Source organism: Entelurus aequoreus, linkage group LG17 (genome assembly GCF_033978785.1).
Source record: "Entelurus aequoreus isolate RoL-2023_Sb linkage group LG17, RoL_Eaeq_v1.1, whole genome shotgun sequence".
NCBI lineage: Eukaryota > Metazoa > Chordata > Actinopteri > Syngnathiformes > Syngnathidae > Entelurus > Entelurus aequoreus.
The window spans coordinates 28,690,271-28,714,380 of record NC_084747.1 but is presented as its reverse complement, the minus strand read 5'-3'; the positions used below and the strand labels follow the sequence as shown (position 1 = coordinate 28,714,380).

At 42.5% G+C, this 24,110-nt stretch overlaps 1 protein-coding gene across 1 annotated transcript in view; it reads left to right on the top strand.

The window, feature by feature from the left end:
- The window catches only part of adgrv1 (adhesion G protein-coupled receptor V1), a 472,167-nt gene that overhangs the window by 40,862 nt on the left and 407,195 nt on the right, over window positions 1–24,110 (top strand). Inside the window, exons 3-4 of the mRNA XM_062025438.1 lie at window positions 1,645–1,794; window positions 21,610–21,705. Coding sequence (XP_061881422.1) covers window positions 1,645–1,794; window positions 21,610–21,705 — 246 coding nt within the window. The remainder of the gene's footprint in view (window positions 1–1,644; window positions 1,795–21,609; window positions 21,706–24,110) is intronic.

Here is a 24,110-nt window from a genome sequence, read left to right as displayed (position 1 = left end):
CCTGTTGGAACACCCAACTGCGCCCGAGACCCAACATCCGGATTGATGATTTTAGGTTGTCCTGAAGAATTTGGAGGTAATCCTCCTTTTTCATTGTCGCATTTACTCTGTGAAAAGCACCAGTTCCTTTGGCAGCAAAACAGGCCCAGAGCATAATACTACAAACACCATGCTTGATGGTAGGGATTGTGTTCCTGGGATTAAAGGCCTCACCTTTTACCATGAATTGATTAAGGTGGACCCCAACTTAAACAAGTTGAATAACTTATTCGGGTGTTACCATTTAGCGGCCAATTGTACGGAATATGGACTGTACTGTGCAATCTACTAATAAAAGTCTCAATCAATCAAACAAACCTTTTCTCCTCCAAACATATTGCTGGGTATTGTGGCCAAACAGCTCCATTTTTGTTTCATCTGACCACAGAACTTTCCTCCAGAAGGTCTTATCTTTGTCCATGTGATGTCAGATGAAACAAAAATGGAGCTGTTTGGCCACAATACCCAGCAATATGTTTGGATGAGAAAAGGTTAGGCCTTTAATCCCAGGAACATCATTCCTACCGTCAAGCATGGTGGTGGTAGTATTATGCTATGGGCCTGTTTTGCTGCCAATGGAACTAGTGCTTTACAGAGAGTAAATGGGACAATGAAAAAGGAGGATTACCTCCAAATTCTTCAGGACAACCTAAAATCATTAGCCCGGAGTGTAACTCCCTCCAAATAGCACAGACACAATGACTTTCTTGAACTGATTTATTTGAAGGCTTCCTTTCCCTTCAAATTCACCGTGAAAACTGAAATAAAATAAAGCACGTTATAAACGTAAAAATAACAACATGCACAGCATGTGGATCAAACATTTTACCGAAGTAAATACAAGCAGAAATGACAAACAAATACCTCGTTGACCTGCATGCTTCTTTTAGGAGGAAATTGTGATCTTCAGGCTCTTATAGCCCAAACGCTTAGAGTCCTTGTGACACTTTTTAGTCTTTCTGACAGTCAGTCTCTCTCTTTCTGCCTTCACATTGCATCAAAAATGTTTACTCATACCCGGAAGTAGCTTCCTTACATCAGACGACAGACCAAACGAGACACTTCAAAATAAAAGTATGCCCACAAATTTAACGAAAAGGCATGAAATTACATTTTTAACCATAGTAACTTAAATATAGCCTTCTTATGAACTTTTATGCATTTTGATTTGAATTCCCTTTTATGAACTTAACTTATTATTCTGTTTTTAGAGAAATAAAACAAATTATAATAATTATTAGTAGCAACAGTTACACTGAGGTTGGGTCTTGGGCGCAGTTGGGTGTTCCAACAGGACAATGACCGCAAACACACGTCAAAAGTGGTAAAGGAATGGCTAAATCAGGCTAGAATTAAGGTTTTAGTATGGCCTTCCCAAAGTCCTGACTTAATAAATAAATTCATAAAAGAACCAAACTTCATGAATGTTTTTTTGTGACCAACAAGTATGTGCTCCAATCATTCTATCACAAAAAAATAAAAGTCTTAGAAATTATTGGAAACTCAAGACAGCCATGACATTATGTTCTTTACAAGTATATGTAAACTTTTGACCACGACTGTATATAAACATACATATCACTATTTTTGCTGTATTTATTTCAGTTGGAGGGAGTCGACACTGGCGATTTTGAGGCTATTACTGCTGCAGCCTTTCTGCTGTCCACTGAACCCAGTAAGACCATCTTCATTGCCGTGAGGGACGATGACCTGCCTGAAGCTGACGAAACCTTTACCTTCAACCTCACTCTCCAGGTAAAAGGCCCAGTGTTTACTAGTGTGTGGATTTACTGTATACATTACTATTTATGTGTACTGATGTTACCCTGGTTACCTTCCAAACATCCCCTCCACCAAGTTACACTGCTTGGAGTCATCCGCCGTCCATCTTAACAGAGGAACTGCACTTTTTCAAAATGTTGTCCATCGTTCACAATCTTAATGGAAGACAAAAACGTTCAATATTTTCTCTTTAATGTGCGCACTTAATAGAAATAAACTGCCAGCAAGAGACGGCAAACAAAGCATGTAATGGGGATTCATTCATTTGTTCTGCCTACAAAGCCCTGTAAAAAAATATTCAATAACCGCCAACAAAGCGCCTGCATATTAACCAAGCTAGAGCGACATTTGTTATTGTAGGAGCAATGTGAAATACAATATAGTGTGAAAGGACAAAAATCTGTACTGACTGAGATACAAGAACAATGATATGAACAACTACAAATAGACAACCAAATTACCGTATGTTCTGGGCTATAGAGCGCACCAGGATATACACTATATTGCCAAAAGTATTTGGCCACCCATCCAAATGATGAGTTAGGCTTGGCCCCTTAGTTCCAGTGAAAGAAACTTTGAAAGCTCAGGGATACCAAAATATTTTGGACAATTCCATGCTCCCACTTTGTGGGAACAGTTTGGAGCGGGCCCCTTCCTCTTCCAACATGACTGTGCACCAGTGCACAAAGCAAGGTCCATAAAGACATGGATGACAGAGTCTGGTGTGGATGAACTTGACTGGCCTGCACAGAGTCCTGACCTGTACCCGATAGAACACATTTGGGATGAATTAGAACGGAGACTGAGAGCCAGACCTTCTCGACCAACATCAGTGTGTGACCTCACCAATGCGCTTTTGGAAGAATGGTCGACGATTCCTATAAACACATTTTGCAACCTTGTGGACAGCCTTCCCAGAAGAGTTGAAGCTGTAATAGCTGCAAAATCATATATATATTGTATATATGATATAGACATAATATATGTACAGTATATATAATATACTGTACATATATTATGTAAATATTACGTATATATATTATATTTTGTATCGCTATATTTAGTCTATTTATACCTGCATTGTCTTTTCCATCCATACACTTTCCATCATTTTAACGGAGCTACTGTGTCGAACAATTTCCCTTGTGGATCATTAAAGTTTGTCTAAGTCTAAGTACCTCCCAGGGGGTGAACAAGGGGATGGGTCAAATGCAGAGGACAAATTTCACCACACTTAGTGTGTGTGTGACAATCATTGGGACTTTAACTTTTAAGTCTAAGTCTAAAAGGTGGACCAACATCATATTGAACCCTGTGGGTTAGGAATGGGATGGCACTTCAAGTTCATATGTGAGTCAAGGCAGGTGGCCAAATACTTTTGGCAATATAGTGTAAGTCGCACCCAACAAAAAAAAAAGATATATATTTCCATATATTAGCCGCACCTGATTATTAGCCACAGATATATACGTTGTGAAATTAGTGATTTACCCAGAAAGATTTTGTAAATGTTTTTTACATACCTTATTTGTTTCCAAACAGTGTCCGTAACAAGGCAGTAAAACGGTTGATCAAACAAAACAGAAGTCATCATCATGGACCCACTAGCCGCTGAAGCTAGCTCGAATTTGTGAAACTTAAACAATACGAAAAGAATGCTATTGTAAGTTAAAGGCCTACTACTACCGACCACGCAGTCTGATAGTTTATATATCAATGATGAAATCTTAACATTGCAACACATGCCAATACGACCGGGTTAACTTATAAAGTGCAATTTTAAATTTCCCGGCAAACTTTCGGCTGAAAACGTTTCGATATGATGACGTTTGCGCGTGACGTCAACAGTGGAAGCGGAAGTATTCGGAGCCCATTGAATCCAATACAAAAAGCTCTGTTTTCATTTTAAAATTCCACAGTATTCTGGACATCTGTGTTGGTGAATCTTTTGCAATTTGTTTAATGAACAATGGAGACTGCAAAGAAGAAAGCTGTAGGTGCGATCGGTGTATTAGCGGTGGACTACAGCAACACAACCAGGAGCACTTTGAGGATAGCAGACGCGCTAGCCGAACGACCTCACCTTGACTTCCTCCGTCTCCGGGCTGCCAACCGCATCGGTGATCGGGTGAAGTCCTTCGTCGTACCGTCGATCGCTGGAACGCAGGTGAGCACGGGTCGTGGTGAGCAGATGAGAGCTGGCGTAGGTGCAGAGCTAATGTTTTTAGCATAGCTCTGTCGAGGTTCCGTAGCTAAGTTAACTTCAATGGCGTCGTTAGCAACAGCATTATTAAGCTTCGCCAAGCTGGAAAGCATTAACCGTTTATTTACATGTCCAGGGTTTGGTAGTATTGTTGATCTTCTGTCTATCCTTCCAGTCAGGGACTTATTTGTTTTGTTTCTATATGTAGTAAAGCCCGATGCTATCACGTTAGCTCAGTAGCTAAAGAGCTTCACCGATGTATTGTCGTGGAGATAAAAGTCACTGTGAATGTCCATTTCGTGTTCTCGACTCTCATTTTCAAGAGGATATAGTATCCGAGGTGGTTTAAAATACAAATCCGTGATCCACAATAGAAAAAGGAGAGAGTGTGGAATCCAATAAACCCTTGTACCTAAGTTACGGTCAAAGCGAAAAAAGATACGTTCTGCACTGCACGCTAGTCCTTCACTTTCACGTCCCTCATCCACGAATCTTTCATCCTCGCTGAAATTAATGGGGTAATCGTCGCTTTCTCGGTCCAAATCTCTCTCACTGCTGGTGTAAACAATAGGAAAATATGAGCAGTCCTTCCTCCGGTGTCGTCACGCTACTTCCGGTAGGGGCAAGGCTTTTTTTTTATCATAGACCAAAAGTTGCGAACTTTATCGTCGTTGTTCTATACTAAATCCTTTCAGCAAAAATATGGCAATATCGCGAAATGATCAAGTATGACACATAGAATGGATCTGCTATCCCCGTTTAAATAAAAACATTTAATTTCAGTAGGCCTTTAATAATACTAACACAGACACTCGTAAACCTGTTAGCATATCAGCTCATGCTAACGACGCTTGCTTCATTACATTACAATAGCACGTACACTTGTGCGTGAAAACACTGACAGACATCACACATGTGATGGTTCTGTAATTAAGAATTGTTTTATTTATATTGTAAAACTTTCAAGCGTTGCTTGGAGTGATGAATGAAGAATCCATACGAGTGTAAACGTTACGGATGATTAGAAAACAGGACGGCACTTCTACCTCCAGTTCAAAGCTCTAAACAGGAGGAAACACTTGTAGGCTTTCACCCAGCAGCACCTGCAGTGAGCAAACTCTTCAAGTGTCTCTGCATGTGTTTTATGAAAACTATTTGCTTTATGGCCGTCAACGAAGAAAAATCCAAAAGTTACCCTTTTATAATTCGCAGGGTTCAAAGTGTAGGAAAAAAAATAGCGCGGCTGATAGTCTCGAATTTACGGTATGTGATTGTATGCCTGTCACTAAATGTATATATAACGTTGTTAGAGGTTTTGGATGTTTTTTTAGAGTGCTTTATGGGCGGAATAGCTGAAATCCCATTTCATGCATTGTTAGCCGCCTATCGCCAGCAGTTTTTTACAGTTTAGAACAAACAGAAAAGGAAAAGACATTTGTGTTCATGTATCAGACTTTGGAAGATTGGCAAATTTCCCAAAAAAAGTGCTGTTCCCCTTCAACACCAGCTTCCGAGCAATGAGTTGTGGGGGCGTCTAGCACAGTAAGGTCTTTAGCTCAATGCTGTAGGCTCTTTGATGTGTGTTCTCCGTAGGACTTTACAAGGGTCAAGCAGGGTGGGGAGGACGACATGACCAGAGTGCCTTTGAGGTTCTCATTTTAAAAGACACCGTTGTGAAAGGAAAGGGACTTTGACAGCCACAAGTTCAAAGCACTTTCTTATATTCTCCCACATGCCCTTTCCGTTATGTACTTTGTTCCACTCCCTGAACCCACTAGTAGATGAAAGCTTACTTTCATTTGTGGAATTTACCACTTTCCAAGTGAGGTATTGAGTCCAGACAGAATAGCGTAACGCACACAAGAGAGCTCGGGATGCCTTACACCCAGAGGCTTGTCTCCATGGTGTTATTGTGGCATTTAACTGTCACGTTTGACGGATGAGGTCAGCACGAAACCCTTGCGATGTGCTGATTGTCATCTTTGGAAAGCAAGACTGACATTCCTCACCACGTTCGTCTTTAGGTGACATCCGGATAGTTCCCTGCGGTGCACGCCCGTATTTAGCCTGCCAGAAAAGTGGAAGAAAAGATGAGGCCCATCTATTTACACTACAGTGAAGACAAAGCTTTGGCCAAATGCCACCCTATCAGTTTACTGGAGAGCTGTCTACAGGATGAATGTGCGCTGAAAGTGGGTTCACACATCAAGTTAAAGTTAAAGTACCAATGATTGTCACACACACACTAGGTGTGGTGAAATTTGTCCTCTGCATTTGACCCATCCCCTTGAATACCGCCTGGGAGGTGAGGGAAGCATCAAGTTAGAGCGGGAGAATGAGTCCGGATGTGAATTGTTGTTGTCAGCTGGTACTTCCCAAGCAGGTTGATCCTGCAAGTAATGTTGGTTTGAATGCAAATGTATGTTGCAGCGTCCCGGAAGAGTTAGTGCTGCAAAGGATTCTGGGTATTTGTTCTGATGTGTTTATGTTGTGTTACGATGCGGATGTTCTCCCGAAATGTGTTTGTCATTCTTGTTTGGTGTGTATTCACAGTGTGGCGTATATTTCTAACAGTGTTAAAGTTGTTGATACGGCCACCTTCAGTGTAACCTGTATCGCCGTTGATCAAGTATGCGTTGCATTCACTTGTGTGCGTGTACAGAAGCCGCACATTTCTTGTGAGTGGGCTGGCACATTGTTAGAATGGATGAAAAGCGGACGTGACGACAGCTCGTAGAGGACGTTAAAGGCAGTGCCTTTAAGGCACGCCCCCAAGACTGTGGTCAAGGTGGACTACGAGATATAATGACTGATAAACACCTTCGTTCGATAATGAAGGTTGCCTCAGCTCAAAGCCTGAGCCCCGACATTAATGAACTAGCATCCAAGAAAAGATGCCAGGTATCTGGCTTGGGCACATCAGATTAGATCAGTGTGTTGCAAACTGAGCAGTTTAAAGTCCTGAATGGTTGGTTTATTCATTGTTATTTTATTTTCAAATGTATTAGCCTGTGGAAAAAGTTAATGTGGATATTTACCTCAGAAGGCTGCAAATAGAAAAGAGGCATTAAATTTTTATTTAAATTGTATTTGATATGCCATTGATATTTTTTAATTATTATTATTATTATTTGAAACTCGATTTTGCATGTCACTATAAAGTTATATAAGCCTTGCTTGTTCAATATTCCAATGCAAAACTTGTTTGGGTCCCTATTAAAAGGTTAATTTGTTCAACCTTGGCCCGTGGCTTTGTTCAGTTTTAGATTTGGCCCACTCTGTATTTGAGTTTGATACCCCTGCTGTAAGTATTTGCTGTCGTCCAGCATTCAATTTTTGTTTACTTTGCAGCCAGTTCAGTTTTAGTTTCGTTTTGCATAGCCATCCCTAAGCTTCAATGCCTTTTCTTAGCGGCACTTAGCGGCAATCGCCTTTTATTTGTTCTTGGTTTAAGTGTTAGATACCTTCTTACCTACATGCAGCCTCCCGCATATTGTGATCACGACAAACCATGTTCCCGACATCTACAAAATAATTAGCTACCTGCTGCCACCTACTGATATGGAAGAGTATTACGCGGTTACTCTGCCGAGCTCTAGACAGCATAGACACTCAACAACGGCACATTTGCGGATTATGATTACTGGTTTGTAAAAAATATTTTTAACCCAATTAGGTGAAATTACATAATCTCCCACAGCACACCAGTCTGTATATCACGGCACACTAGTACAGTGGTTGAAAAACACTGTACTAAGGAATCAGAAAAAATTAAAAACCATATGCCAGAAATGTTCAATTTACAATTTATTCCGAATGACTAAGAATCAATCAATTAAAGAGGCTATTTCTAACTTTTGTGTAGCACATAGCCGACAAGAAAATGATACATACCCTTGTTTGTTTTATAGTACTAGGTGACTCATTTTAATTGCCAGTCATTTTGTTAAACAAATGACAGACTGAAGGACTAAGCATAGCAAAGTGTGCCTGCTGCATTTTTAGAACGTACTTGCCAAGGCGGAAGAAAAAGTAGTTCTCAACAATTGCGTTTCATTTAAGCAAGAGCTCAATGATGGAGTTACTTTACAATGTGTTCCTGTTAATAATGTACATTAGCTCAGATAACTAAAGAATCAAAAGTATCGATATTTTGATTTGACAATTGATATTAGAGCATAAACATCTGGTATCGATATTTCAGTGTTGATCCGCACATCACTAGACTACATATGGAAGCGCTAAAAACTACTACTGAGGCCCCGTTTACACTAAACCGGCTAAGGTTATCCAGGGTAAATCCCATTTAACCTTATCCTTGTCCACACACACACAATGGTCGTTTAAAGATCCCCTCCCCCCCTCCGTCAGCCGGTGCAATGGGACCGAATGCGCTTGTGCGGAAAATGCGCACATCATAGTCACCTCCAGTGTTGCTTTGTGTGCAAGTTCTTAAATGTAACTTATCTGAACAATATCCAGTGTTGTGGTATTTCAATTAGCTGGAATCCAGTGTGCTGTGGGGCCCTATTGTAGTGAATAACACCTGAGCCATCATAAATTAATCAAATCTTTATTGGACACGAAAGTACACAATGTGACAAAGAACATTTGACAACAATCACTCTAAGGATCTAGATATCTGGTCAGGACACTCCTCACTCTTTTGCCCTCACCTTCATTCTCCATTCGTTTTTGGTGACTTTATATACTCTGGACCTAGACCGGGGTCAGCAACCCACGGCTCTCGAGCCGCATGGGTCTCTTTAGTGCCAACCTAGTGGCTCCCTGGAGCCTTTTTAAAAAAGGATTGAAAATGGAAAAAGATGGGGGGAAAATACTTTTTTTGTTTTAGTATGTTTTTTGTTTGAGGACAAACATGACACAAACCTTCCCAATTGTTAGAAAGCCCACTGTTTAATATGCTTGTGTGTATGCTTCACTGATGAAAGTATTTGGTGAACATCTTTTTGTCCTACGAATTTCAGCGGTTCTTGAACTCACCACAGTGTGGACTGTGACGCAACAGTTTGTTTACATGTAAAATCTTCCACTCCGTCTTTGTCTCATTTTGTCCACCAAAAACTTTATACTGTGCGTGAATGCACAAAGGTGCGCTTTGTTGATTTTATTGACTTGTTGGAGTGCTAATCAGGCATATTTGGTCAGTGCATGACTGCAAGCTAATCAATGCTAACATGCTATTTAGGCTATCTGTATGTACATATTGCATCATTATGCCCCATTTGTAGGTATATTTGAGCTCATTTAATATCCTTTACCTTTATCCTCTTTGTATATAATTTAGTTTTGCATGTCTCATGACACATTATCTGTATGTAATATTGGATGCATTTCACATAGTTGTTTGTGTGCCATGTTGTTCCAGACCACAGCAAACATTAGCAACACTTCTGTCAACGAAGATTTGCTTAAGCCTGCGACACATAGTCATTTTGATAGTAGGCTTTTATAGCTAATATAGACATTTACGTCATGTATTGCCTTCATTATAAGATTTATATACGGCTTTTCATTTTTTGCGGCTCCAGACAGATTTGTTTTTTGTATTTTTGGTCCAATATGGCTCTTTCAACGTTTTGGGTTGCCGAACCCTGTCCTAGACGTTGAGTCCGCGACATACATGGTGGACAATAACTGATACAGTCTGCTTTGCCAGTCCAAAAGCATTCACCGTTTTCCGTAGTTAGTCTTCCCTCGACGGCCAGGTAATACAAAGCACACGTTACCTTTTTTATCACATCCACGGGAGCTCGCATTCTCTTTGACTCTCCTTCGACAAATGGACAAAGTTTTTCGGTAAGTAGAATCACAGCTGACCCGGACATTCGAAAGTTCTCTTGCCGTCTGAGAAGTGTTGTATCCCAAATACTGTAGCTGCAATCGTTTTCTCTTAAGGTATTCATGTGTGATTTCCACAAGCGTCTGTACATGTAGAAGAATGAGAAACACGGGCATGTCTGGATGACTCGCCTCCATATTTCCAGTGGTTAGCTCCTAGTTACGAAACCGCTTTATTATGAAGCTGGCTGTGGCGCGTTCTTTCTGACGTCACTTCCTGTGTGGGGCGCGGTCTTTCTGGTGTCACTTCCTCTCCGAACTCAGTTTGTAAACGATCAATGAGTCCATACAAAGCTAAGAGCCGGAGATTCAAGAAATATACGACGCACTTACCTGTGTAAAAATATGTCCGAGGAAGGGAACCTTAAACGCTGGTTTAGTGTGGCTAAAACACTATTGGTGTTATTCGTGTAAGAGGTTACCTACTCAGTGGCCTAGTGGTTAGAGTGTCCGCCCTGAGATCGGTAGGTTGTGAGTTCAAACCCCGGCCGAGTCACACCAAAGACTGTAAAAATGGGACCCATTACCTCCCTGCTTGGCACTCAGCATCAAGTGTTGGAATTGGGGGTTAAATCACCAAAATGATTCCCGGGCGCGGACACCGCTGCTGCCCACTGCTCCCCTCACCTCCCAGGGGGTGAACAAGGGGATGGGTCAAATGCAGAGGACAAATTTCACCACACCTAGTGTGTGTGTGACAATCATTGGTACTTTAACTTTAACTTTATACGGCTTAGTGTCGACATAGCCTAAGACCCAGTCGAAGTGGAGGCACGTAAATAAGACCGCCCACAAAACGGCACACCCTGAAGATAGGGTCAAAAAGCAGCTTGAAAACTGTCCATAAAACATAATCCATGCTGAATTGTAACCAAATAACCACCATTACCTGTTATGCAGAACACAAGGAAGTGTTTTGAATGTAGTAAAAAAAAATCATAATTTTTTTTATTTTTTATTTAACTTTTAACCAGGAAAATCCCATCGAGATTAAGAACCTCTTTTTCAAGGGAGTCCTGGCCAAGAGGCAGCACAGTTACACATAAAATCACATTCACATTACACATCAAAATGACAGGATAGACATCAAGTAAAACAGTTACAGATAACCGAGGCTCCTTCCATCGCTCTCAGTTTAGATTTAAAAGTATTTAAGGATACAAATTCAATCAGCTTCCATAATATGACCCCTTTAAAGATGTAGATTGACATTGTTTGACTGTACTACTTTTTGGTTAGGTTAGTGTCATAATCAATTGGTGGTGAACCCCAAGATGCAGAGATGGCAGGCGTAGCGCAGGAGAACATGACTTTAATAGGATAACAGGAAACAGGATACCAGGAAACCAATCATCAAGCCCTGACTGGAGGGCGAGGCAGGCATAAATAGCAGCCACTGATTGACAACACATGTGGCCAGGCTGCCAATCAGCAGCAGGTGAGTAGAAACTGCGCTCAGGAAGACAAGCAGGAAATAGAACCAAAATAGGAGAGCTGACAGGAAATAAACGCCAACCAAGGAAACACAACCCGACGTGAATGTGACAGATCGTCACAGTTAGGTTCATATCATAATGGTGCCAAATTCAATTCTAAAGATTTGACAATATCGTATTTTCCGGACTATATGAGCCACACCCACAAACATTTTTGAAGGAAAAAATATTTTTCCATATATTAGCCGCACCGGACTATAAGCAGCAGATATATAAGTTGTGAAATGAGTTATTTACACAGACATATTTTGTAAATGTTTATTTACGTAACTTAATTGTTTCCAAACGGTGTCTGTAAAACGGCAGTAAAACGACTTATCAAACAAAAAAGAAGTCATTGTCATGGACCCACTCGCTGCGGAAACTAGCTCTTCAATCAGCTAAACAGACTCAATAACTCCACGGTGAAGTTTTTTTAAATCTACAAAAATGAAACAATACAAAAATAATGCCATTCTAAGTTAATAATACTAACACGGATATTCTAGCATATTAGCTAATGCTAACAACGCTGTCCTCATTACATTTCAATAGCACGTACAAATATGCATCAAAACACTCCGACATACATCACACATGGGCCGGTTTAGTAGGTAAGAATTGTTTTAGTTATATTGTAAAACTTACAAACGTTACTTGGAGTGATGAATGAAGAATCCATTTGAATAGAAACGCTATGGACGACTTAGAAGACGGACAATTCAAAGCTCTAAAAAGCACCTGCAGTGAGCGAACTTGTCCAAAAGATAGTGCCATAGCACGAGCTATAACACACATTTTCAGTGTATTTGCTTGTTTTTATAAAATAAGTGAAGTGAAGTGAAGTGAATTACATTTATATAGCGCTTTTTCTCAAGTGACTCAAAGCGCTTTACATAGTGAAACCCAATATCTAAGTTACATTCAAACCAGTGTGGGTGGCACTGGGAGCAGGTGGGTAAAGTGTCTTGCCCAAGGACACAACGGCAGTGACTAGGATGGCGGAAGCGGGGATCGAACCTGCAACCCTCAAGTTGCTGGCACGGCCGCTCTACCAACCGAGCTATACCGCCAAAATAACTATTTGCAATATGGCTTTCAGCGAAGAAATGTTAAAATATTATCCTCACAGTTTTATAATCCGCAGGGTTCAAAGCATAGGAAGAAAGTAGTGGCTTATAGTCTAGGAATTGATGGTAGTAACAATGCCTTATAAAATATTGAATGTACAGTCGCGATCAAAAGTTTACATACACTTGTAAAAACAATGTCATGGCTGTCTTGAGTTTCCAATACTTTCTACAACTCTCATTTTTTTGTGATAGAGTGATTGGAGCACATACTTGTTGGTCACAAAAAACATTCATGAAGTTTGGTTCTTTTATGAATTTATTATGGGTCTACTGAACATGTGACCAAATCTGCTGGGTCAAAAGTATACATACAGCAATGTTAATATTTGGTTACATGTCCCTTGGCAAGTTTCACTGCAATAATGCGGTTTTGGTAGCCATCCACAAGCTTCTGCTTGAATTTTTGACCACTCCTCTTGACAAAATTGGTGTAGTTCAGCTAAATTTGTTGTTTTTCTGACATGGACTTGTTTCTTCTTGTTTGGGAAGGCCAGTCCAAAACCTTAATTGTAGCCTGATTTAGCCATTCCTTTACCACTTTTGACGTGTGTTTGGGGTCATTGTCTTGTTGGAACACCCTACCGCGGACAACTTCAGGACAACCTAAAATCATCAGCCCAGAGGTTGGGTCGTGGGCGCTGTTGGGTGTCATTCATAAAAGAACCAAACTTCATGATTGTTGTTTGTGACCAACAAGTATGTGCTCCAATCACTCTATCACAAAATAATACGAGTTGTAGAAATGATTGGAAACTCAAGACAGCCATGACATTATGTTCTTTACAAGTGTAAACTTTTGATCGCGACTGTGTAGTGTATGGAGTACAGATGAACTGGCTCATTTATTTGCATGGAAGCAGCCATTTCAGTGCTGACCACTGTACCTGCACCCACTGTGGAGGTATTAATAATGCTAATGGTTGTGTGTGTGAGCAGACGAGCTCATCATGTGTGTCAGCAGACACCTGGCTGTGAGTGTGTGACCACTCACTACAAGAGGTCAGCAGTGACGACAAAGTTCTCTTACAGCCGGGAAAAGCTCTTCATGAATAAATGGATGAAGACCTAAGTACGCTGTTGTCTTTCATGCACAGCTTTATAGCACACACAAGACATTGTTGCTGCTAAACTCACTAAAACAATGTCCGATGTTACAACATGGTTGCAGGAGTGTTGTCTGCAGCTAAACCTTTCTAAAACTCTAGGCATCTATGTAACTAAAACAAAAAAATTATCATCTGACCCCGACATACATATTAACGGGTTAATAATAGATTCAGAGCTTTCCTTTAAAGCCCATATTGGCAAATTGTGTAAAATAGTCAAGTTTAATCTCGCAAATGTTCGTGCAAATTCGAAATGAAATGTCAACTGAAGCTGCGAAATTGTATTTGCATTCGAAGATTTTCAGCCACTTCAACTATTGCCTTACCAGCTGGTCTCAGGCTGGTCAGAGTTTTAAAAAAACAAAACATTGGAAATCTTGTACAAACAAACAATTAAAGTTATGGATAAAAAACCTAGGCACTATCATCACTGTGCATTCTAAAAAAAATACAGTATTTTAACCTTTGTGTGGTGTTCGGGTCTGTGGGACCCGTTTTAATTTTTTATTAAAAGAAAAATTATACAATTAATTAATTTTTCAAACTAAGACTCACTGACTATGGCTCATTTTCTGTGAAGAACATATATCAGAATACATATTTAATGACCACACACCATACACCCCTCCTACACATTTCTATTACATATAAGATGTCTGGGTCCATTGGACCCGGGGCTAATAGAAGTGTGGAAATTGATGTTCCGTGTACCACACGCACCCACACACACACACACACACACACACACACACACACACACACACACACACACACACACACACACACACACACATACACACACAGCAGGCCAAGACAGGAGGAGGACAGAGTGTAGGTACACAGAACATCAGAGGGTCAAATGTGCGAGAAAATGAGAGCAGACAGTGTTGACAAACAATGTTGCAACCTTGTGTGGGAACCACAGGTGCAGAAACACAAAGGAAGAATCCCTGTTTGATGCAGAAACTGGCAGAGAAATTTTCCGTGCAACGCTCATATTGTTGTTACTCAGCCAGCGTTTGTGGGTCTGATGGACCCGTTGCATTTTGTGGCTTTTAATGCCTCACAATCAAACACTTTTATGTTAAAATACTGAACAGATGTTTATTGGGATATGGTAAACATCTGTTCAGTATTTTAACATAAAAGTTGGAAATAAATAAATAATGATAAATGGGTTATACTTGTATAGCGCTTTTCTACCTTTCAAGGTACTCAAAGCGCTTTGGCAGTATTTCCACATTCACCCATTCACACACACATTCACACACTGATGGCGGGAGCTGCTATGCAAGGCGCTAACCAGCAGCCATCAGGAGCAAGGGTGAAGTGTCTTGCCCAAGGACACAACGGACGTGACTAGGATGGTAGAAGGTGTGGATTGAACCCCATTAACCAGCAACACTCCGATTGCTGGCACAGCCACTCTACCAACTTCGCCACGCCGTCTTGTACGAACAAGCACTTAAAGTTATGGATTAAAAAAAACCTAGGCACTATCATCACTGTGCATTCTAAAAAAAATACAGGATTTTAACCCTTGTGTGGTGTTCGGGTCTGTGGGACCCGTTTTAATTTTTTATTAAAAGAAAAATTATACAATGAATTAATTTTTCAAACTAAGACTCACTGACTATGGCTCATTTTCTGTGAAGAACATATATCAGAATACATATTTAATGACCACACACCATACACCCCTCCTACACATTTCTATTACATATAAGATGTCTGGGTCCATTGGACCCGGGGCTAATAGAAGTGTGGAAATTGATGTTCCGTGTACCACACGCACCCACACCACACACACACACACACACACACACACACACACACACACACACACACACACACACACACACACACACACACACACACACACACACACACACACACACACACACACACACACACACACACACACACACACACACACACACACACACACACACACACACACACACACACAGCAGCAGCAGGCCTAGACAGGAGGAGGACAGAGTGTAGGTACACAGAACATCAGAGGGTCAAATGTGCGAGAAAATGAGAGCAGACAGTGTTGACAAACAATGTTGCAACCTTGTGTGGGAACCACAGGTGCAGAAACACAAAAGAAGAATCCCTGTGGGATGCAGAAACTGGCAGAGAAATTTTCCGTGCAACGCTCATATTGTTGTTACTCAGCCAGCGTTTGTGGGTCTGATGGACCCGTTGCATTTTGTGGCTTTTAATGCCTCACAATCAAACACTTTTATGTTAAAATACTGAACAGATGTTTATTGGGATATGGTAAACATCTGTTCAGTATTTTAACATAAAAGTTGGAAATAAATAAATAATGATAAATGGGTTATACTTGTATACCGCTTTTCTACCTTTCAAGGTACTCAAAGCGCTTTGGCAGTATTTCCACATTCACCCATTCACACACACATTCACACACTGATGGCGGGAGCTGCTATGCAAGGCGCTAACCAGCAGCCATCAGGAGCAAGGGTGAAGTGTCTTGCCCAAGGACACAACGGACGTGACTAGGATGGTAGAAGGTGTGGATTGAACCCCATTAACCAGCAACACTCCGATTGCTGGCACAGCCACTCTACCAACTTCGCCACGCCGTCTTGTACGAACAAGCACTTAAAGTTATGGATTAAAAAAAACCTAGGCACTATCATCACTGTGCATTCTAAAAAAATACAGGATTTTAACCCTTGTGTGGTGTTCGGGTCTGTGGGACCCGTTTTAATTTTTTATTAAAAGAAAAATTATACAATTAATTAATTTTTCAAACTGAGACTCACTGACTTTGGCTCATTTTCTGTGAAGAACATATATTAGAATACATATTTAATGACCACACACCATACACCCCCCCTACACATTTCTATTACATATAAGATGTCCGGGTCCACTGGACCCTGGGCTAATAGAAGTGTGGAAATTGATGTTCTGTGTACCACACACACACACACACACATACACACACAGCAGGCCTAGACAGGAGGAGGACAGAGTGTAGATACACAGAACATCAGAGGGTCAAATGTGCGAGTGAGAGCAGACAGTGTTGACAAACAATGTTGCAACCTTGTGTGGGAACCGCAGGTGCAGAAACACAAAAGAAGAATCCCTGTGGGATGCAGAAACTGGCAGAGAAATTTTCCAAACAACGCTCATATTGTTGTTACTCAGCCAGCGTTTGTGGGTCTGATGGACCCGTTGCATTTTGTGGCTTTTAATGCCTCACAATCAAACACTTTTATGTTAAAATACTGAACAGATGTTTATTGAGATATGGTAAACATCTGTTCAGTATTTTAACATAAAAGTTGGAAATCTTGTACGAACAAGCACTTAAAGTTATGGATTAAAAAAAACCTAGGCACTATCATCACTGTGCATTCTAAAAAAATACAGGATTTTAACCCTTGTGTGGTGTTCGGGTCTGTGGGACCCGTTTTAATTTTTTTATTAAAAGAAAAATCATACAATGAATTAATTTTTCAAACTGAGAATCACTGACTTTGGCTCATTTTCTGTGAAGAACATATATTAGAATACATATTTAATGACCACACACCATACACCCCCCCTACACATTTCTATTACATATAAGATGTCCGGGTCCACTGGACCCGGGGCTAATAGAAGTGTGGAAATTGATGTTGTGTGTACCACACGCACCCACCCCCCCCCCCCCCCCCCCCCCCACACACACACACATACACACACAGCAGGCCTAGACAGGAGGAGGACAGAGTGTAGATACACAGAACATCAGAGGGTCAAATGTGTGAGAAAATGAGAGCAGACAGTGTTGACAAACAATGTTGCAACCTTGTGTGGGAACCGCAGGTGCAGAAACACAAAAGAAGAATCCCTGTGGGATGCAGAAACTGGCAGAGAAATTTTCTGTGCAACGTTCATATTGTTGTTACTCAGCCAGCGTTTGTAGGTCTGATGGACCCGTTGCATTTTGTGGCTTTTAATGCCTCACAATCAAACACTTTTATGTTAAAATACTGAACAGATGTTTATTGGGATATGGTAAACATCTGTTCAGTATTTTAACATAAAACTTGGAAATCTTGTACGAACAAGCACTTAAAGTTATGGATTAAAAAAAACCTAGGCACTATCATCACTGTGCATTCTAAAAAAAATACAGGATTTTAACCCTTGTGTGGTGTTCGGGTCTGTGGGACCCGTTTTAATCTTTTATTAAAAGAAAAATTATACAATTAATACATTTTTCAAACTGAGACTCACTGACTTTGGCTCATTTTCTGTGAAGATGTAATGGTTTACTAGGGGAGGTGACGGCAAACATACACCAGGGGGAAGTATATACAAATATTTATTATATATATAGACAATAGATATATATATATAATAATAAACAATACAACTAAACTAAGGAAATGGAGTGTGAACTAGAATACAAGAGTGTGTGGTATAAGACTATGTGTGTAGTTAGCTGAAGTGTGTGTGTTACCAAGTGTTGAACAGAGATGAGGAAGTCCAGGGGTAGAGGGGAGCCAAGCGAGGGAAGTCAAGGATCGAGGGAGGCAGTCAGTGTCCAGAGGGAGATCCGGGGAAATGTGAGACGCACAGCTCACTGTCCAGGCGACGGAGGGTACTGCGGGGACACGGGAGAAGACAGGGGGTCAAGGCACGGAGAGGAAACAAGGAGAGAGAGCTAAAGCTTCGCTTACGGTTCACCATGAGAAAACTAAGTTCCCGCGCCGATCCTTGGGTCCACCCTGCCTTTATCCGGCACGCCCTCATCAGGATCAGGTGTGCAGATAGCCGGTGAGTGTTTGCAGCTGGTGGCTGCTGCAGGGCGGAGACGCGCGCGGCGCGTCCCTGGATGTGCGCACCCGTGGGCGTGTCCCGAGCTGCGCACAGACGGCAAGGGTCTGAGCCGTAACAGTATCCCCCCCTATGGACAGATTCCAGATGTCCTGGAAGTAGAACCCCCCAAACAGGAACAACAGACAGGGGAGGGCGGAGGGGCAAACTGGTGGTGGGTCGCCGGCCCAAGTGTCCCCGAATCCACCGGGGACAAGTCTGGTGGCGGCGGCGAGTAGAACGCCGCTGAGGCCGGTGGGGCGGGCGACCCAGGAATGGCCACCATCTTGGCCGTCGGGAAGGCAGACACGAGTGGCGCCATGGTGCGTCTCGCCGGAAACGAGGAGGTGACGTCTGAGGCGAAGAGGATGAAGTCGGAGGCGTGGAAGCGGCGGACGTCTTCGGCGGCGTGGAAGCGGCGGACGTCTTCGGCGGCGTGGAAGCCGGCGGACGTCTTCGGCGGCGTGGAAGCCGGCGGCGTGGAAGCAGCGGACGTCATCGGCGGCGTGGAAGCAGCGGACATCATCGGCGATGCAGGCGTGGAAGCGGCAGACGTTATCGGCGGCGTGGATGCGGCAGACGGCATCGGCGGCGTGGAAGCGGCAGACGTCATCGGCGGCGTGGAAGCGGCAGACGTCTTCGGCGCCGTGGAAGCGGCAGACGTCTTCGGCGCCGTGGAAGCGGCAGACGTCTTCGGCGCCGTGGAAGCGGCAGCAGAAGTCAAAGCCAGAGACGGGGAGGGCAGCTGAGGAGCCGGCCGAGGGGCGGAAGTCGGCGCTGCCGGCCGAGGGGCGGAAGTCGGCGCTGCCGGCCGAGGGGCGGAAGTCGGCGCTGCCGGCCGAGGGGCGGAAGTCGGCGCTGCTGGCCGAGGTGCTGAAGTCGGCGTTGCTGACCGAGGTGCTGAAGTCGGCGCTGCTGGCCGAGGTGCTGAAGTCGGCGCTGCTGGCCGAGGTGCTGAAGTCTGCGCTGCTGGCCGAGGTGCTGAGGTCGGCGCTGCAGGCCGAGGGGCGAAGGTCGGGGCCAGCCTGGGAGCTGGTGGAGACGCGGGGGCTATCTGCTGGCCGAGGTGCTGAAGTCGGCGCTGCTGGCCGAGGTGCTGAAGTCTGCGCTGCTGGCCGAGGTGCTGAGGTCGGCGCTGCAGGCCGAGGGGCGAAGGTCGGGGCCAGCCTGGGAGCTGGTGGAGACGCGGGGGCTATCCTGGGGACTGGTGCTAGCTCGGGGGCTAGCCAGGAGGCTGGTGCTAGCTCGGAGGCTAGTCGAGGGGCTGGTGCTAGCTCGGAGGCTAGCTGAGGGGCTGGTGCTAGCTCGGAGGCTAGCCGAGGGGCTGGTGCTAGCCCAGGGGCGCGTGGCGCGTCCCTGGATGTGCGCACCCGTGGGCGTGTCCCGAGGTGCGCACAGACGGCAGGGGTCTGAGCCGTAACAGAAGAACATATATTAGAATACATATTTAATGACCACACACCATACACCCCCCTACACATTTCTATTACTTATAAGATGTCTGGGTCCACTGGACCCGGGGCTAATAGAAGTGTGGAAATTTATGTTCTGTGTACCACACGGACCCACTCACACACACACACACACACACACACACATACACACACAGCAGGCCTAGACAGGAGGAGGACAGAGTGTAGGTACACAGAACATCAGAGGGTCAAAATACTGAACATATGTTTATTGGGATATGGTAAACATCTGCTCAGTATTTTAACATAAAAGTGTTTGATTGTGAGGCATTAAAAGCCACAAAATGCAACGGGTCCATCAGACCCACAAACGCTGGCTGAGTAACAACAATATGAACATTACACAAAAGTTGAACTGGGACAGTCTTCAGACTTAAAACTGACCTATAAAGTACTGCATGAATTGGCTCCAGATCCTCTGGCAGAGTTCATAAGCCAAAGAGCGTGTCACTCGAGGTTCTGTCAGAGGTGACTGTTATATTCCTCTGCGCAGGAGCGCTTTCAGTAAGTGGGCCTGGTCAGTAAGGAGTGCAAATGTGTGGAACTCAGTACCCGAGGAGGTTAAACTGGTCACAACTTACAAAGCCTTCACAAAAAAATTTAAAATGTGACTTATCAACGCCTACAGCTGCCAGCACTAAAAGATGAGCTTGTTTTGATGCTAAGATAATAATAATAATAATAATAATACCTGGGATTTATATAGCGCTTTTCTAAGTACCCAAAGTCGCTTTACATGTTAAAAACCCATCATTCATTCACACCTGGTGGTGGTAAGCTACTTTCGTAGCCACAGCTGCCCTGGGGTAGACTGACAGGAGCGTGGCTGCCAATTTGCGCCTACGGCCCCTCCGACCACCACCTATCATTCATTCAACATTCATTCACCGGTGTGAGTGGCACCGGGGGCAAGGGTGAAGTGTCCTGCCCAAGGACACAACGGCATGGTAAGAGACGGGGAGCGAACCTGCAACTCTCAGGTTTCTGACACGGGCGCTTTACCCACTACGCCATGCCGCAGATAAGTGTTATGTTGTATTTTTTAAAATTTTTATATTGTATTTGTGTTTTGTGCTTTTCTTCTTTTTCTCTTTCTTTCTTTTCTTTTTCTTTTCAATTGTAATTTTACTGCCTTTTTTTTTTACACCATGGCCAGGGGACTACAGATGAAAACTAGCCTTCTGGCTAATTCTGGCTTTTTTAACCATGTGTAGTCATGTGTTTTATGAAATTGCATTGTCCCCTTTGAAAGAAACTAATCTAAATCTTAAGACATGGTGGTCACCAAGACACTACCTGCAGATGCTAATCAAACACTGGGAAGTCAAAAGGTGCAGGCAACAATATGGCGTCTCCTTTTATTTTGCAATTAGGCTCGGAAAAAAACAAGAAATCCCCCTTTCACAATCCACAGGCAAAAAAAAAAGCTTTTGTTTGCTTGGAAGCACACTGAAGATTTTGAGTTTGCCAGGTTTCAGTGCCGAATGTGAGAGCTGGAGAATGAAGAGGCGTCCTGCCGAGAGGTAAAGTGACAAATGAAGTGAGCTGAGACCAGTGCTTCCTGTCTGTGCGCCCTCTCACCATGGCCTCTCAGTGGGGGCACAATAGCCAGGGGAACTTCCTGAGTGGCTGATGGAGGAGCTGTGCTGACCGAGTTGAACCGTCTGAATTGTCTCCACTGTGCAGAGCTCTTCCAATGGCGTGACGGTGGGAACACCCAACAAGGCCACCATAACCATCCTGTCCAATGATAACGCCTTTGGAATCATTGCCTTCAACTCGGTAAGAAACCCAATATTAGTTTTGGATGCATATTGTGTTTACTACACAACTTGAATGCCCTCAGCAAGGATACCATAACTTTGACATATTTTATGAACTGGCAACACGGCGACCAAATTGGGAGTAAGAGCGCTCTTGTTGTGTAGAACAGGGGTTCTTAACCTTTTTTGACCTCGGGGCCCAACTTTCCACTACAGAGGGGGCCTGGGACCCACTCAAATATTAACACTGAATTAGTAATCTTACTCTAGATTTGAATTGCATTCAATCATTATATCTAACCTATTTACAGTTTAACAGGCTACACCTTGTCAAATGATATGAAAGCATGTGTCAATCGCAAAGATTATTACCAAGGCTTAGGTCAGGCTGATTTCAAAATCAAATAGTAATCAAATATGCTGCAAAAGAAGGAGCTCATAAAAACTGATGAAAAATAAATGTACAGACAATTACACAATGCTAAAATAAATACATTCTAACTCAAGTAATAATAAATGATATAACATAAATGGGAGGGTGACACAGGTGGGCACAATCAGGCAATCAGGAAAGACATCAGACCAGTGATACAGGAGGAAGGGCAAGTGATCTCAAACGAGAGGGAGAGTTAGTATTTCAAAATATAACAGGAAGTGACAAGACAACCTAAAACCAGATGAAAACCAGACAAGACTTCACCCAGGTGTGACAGTATTGACAGTTTTGTAAAGAAATATACATATATATATATTTATATATATATATATATATATATATATACACACACACACACACACACACACATATATCTATATATACAGTCGTGCTCATAAGTTTACATACCCTGGGAGAATTTATGATTTCTTGGCCATTCTTCAGAGAATATGAATGATAACACAAAAGCCTTTCTTCCACTTATGCTTAATGGTTGTGTGAAGCTATTTATTGGCAAACAACTGTGTTTACTCTTTTTAAATCAAAATGACAAAAGAAAGTACCCAAATGACCCTGATCAAAAGTTTACATACCCCAATGACTTTGATTAGATAACATGGACAAAAGTTGACACAAACAGGTTTGAATGGCTATTCAAGGTTCCAATCCTCACCTGTGACCTGTTTGTTTGTAATTAATGTGTGTGTGTAAAAGGTCAGTGAGTTTCTGGGCTTCTGACAGACCATTGCATCTTACATCCAGTGTTGCACAGATGTTTCTGGATTCTGAGTCATGGGGAAGGCAAAAGAATTGTCAAAGGATCTGCGAGAAAAGGTAATTGAACTGCATAAAACAGGGAAGGGGTATAATCCAAGGAATTGAGAATGCCAATCAGCAGTGTTCAAACGCTGATTAAGAAGTGGAAAATGAGGGATTTAGGTAGACCAGCAAAGATTTCAGCCACAACTGCCAGGAAAATTGTTCGAGATGCAAAGAAAAATCCACAAATAACTTCAGCTGAAATACAGGACTCTCTGAGAAATTGTGGTGTGGCTGTTTCAAGATGCACAATAAGGAGGCACTTGAAGAAAAATGGGCTGCATGGTCGAGTGGCCAAAAAGTTAAATTTTGGTCTCATCACTCCAAATTACTTTGTTCCAGAAGTTTTGAGGCTTGGCTTTCTTCTGGCGACTCGACCATGCAGTCCATTTTTCTTCAAGTGCCTCCTTATTGTGCATCTTGAAACAGCCACACCACAATTTTTCAGGGAGTCCTGTATTTCAGCTGAAGTTATTTGTGGATTTTTCTTTGCATCTCGAACAATTTTCCTGGTTTTTGTGGCTGAAATCTTTGCTGGTCTACCCGAATCCCTCATTTTCCACTTCTTAATCAGCGTTTGAACACTGCTGATTGGCATTCTCAATTCCTTGGATATCTTTTTATACCCCTTTCCTGTTTTATGCAGTTCAATTACCTTTTCTCGCAGATCCTTTGACAATAATTTTGCCTTCCTCATGACTCAGAATCCAGAAACATCTGTGCAGCACTGGATGAAAGATGCAATGGTCTGTCAGAAGCCCAGAAACTCACTGACCTTTTACACACACACATTATTTACCAACAAACAGGTCACAGGTGAGGATTGGAACCTTGATTAGCCATTCAAACCTGTTTGTGTCAACTTTTGTGCATGTTATCTGATCAAAGTCACTGGGGTATGTAAACTTTTGATCAGGGTCATTTAGGTACTTTCTTTTGTCATTTTGATTTAAAAAGAGTAAACACAGTTGTTTGCCAATAAATTGCTTCACACAACCATTAAGCATAAGTGGAAGAAAGGCTTTTGTGTTATCATTCATATTCTCTGAAGAATGGCCAAGAAATCATAAATTCTCCCAGGGTATGTAAACTTATGAGCACAACTGTATACACATATATAAATAAATAAATAAATAAATATATATATATATATATATATATATATACGT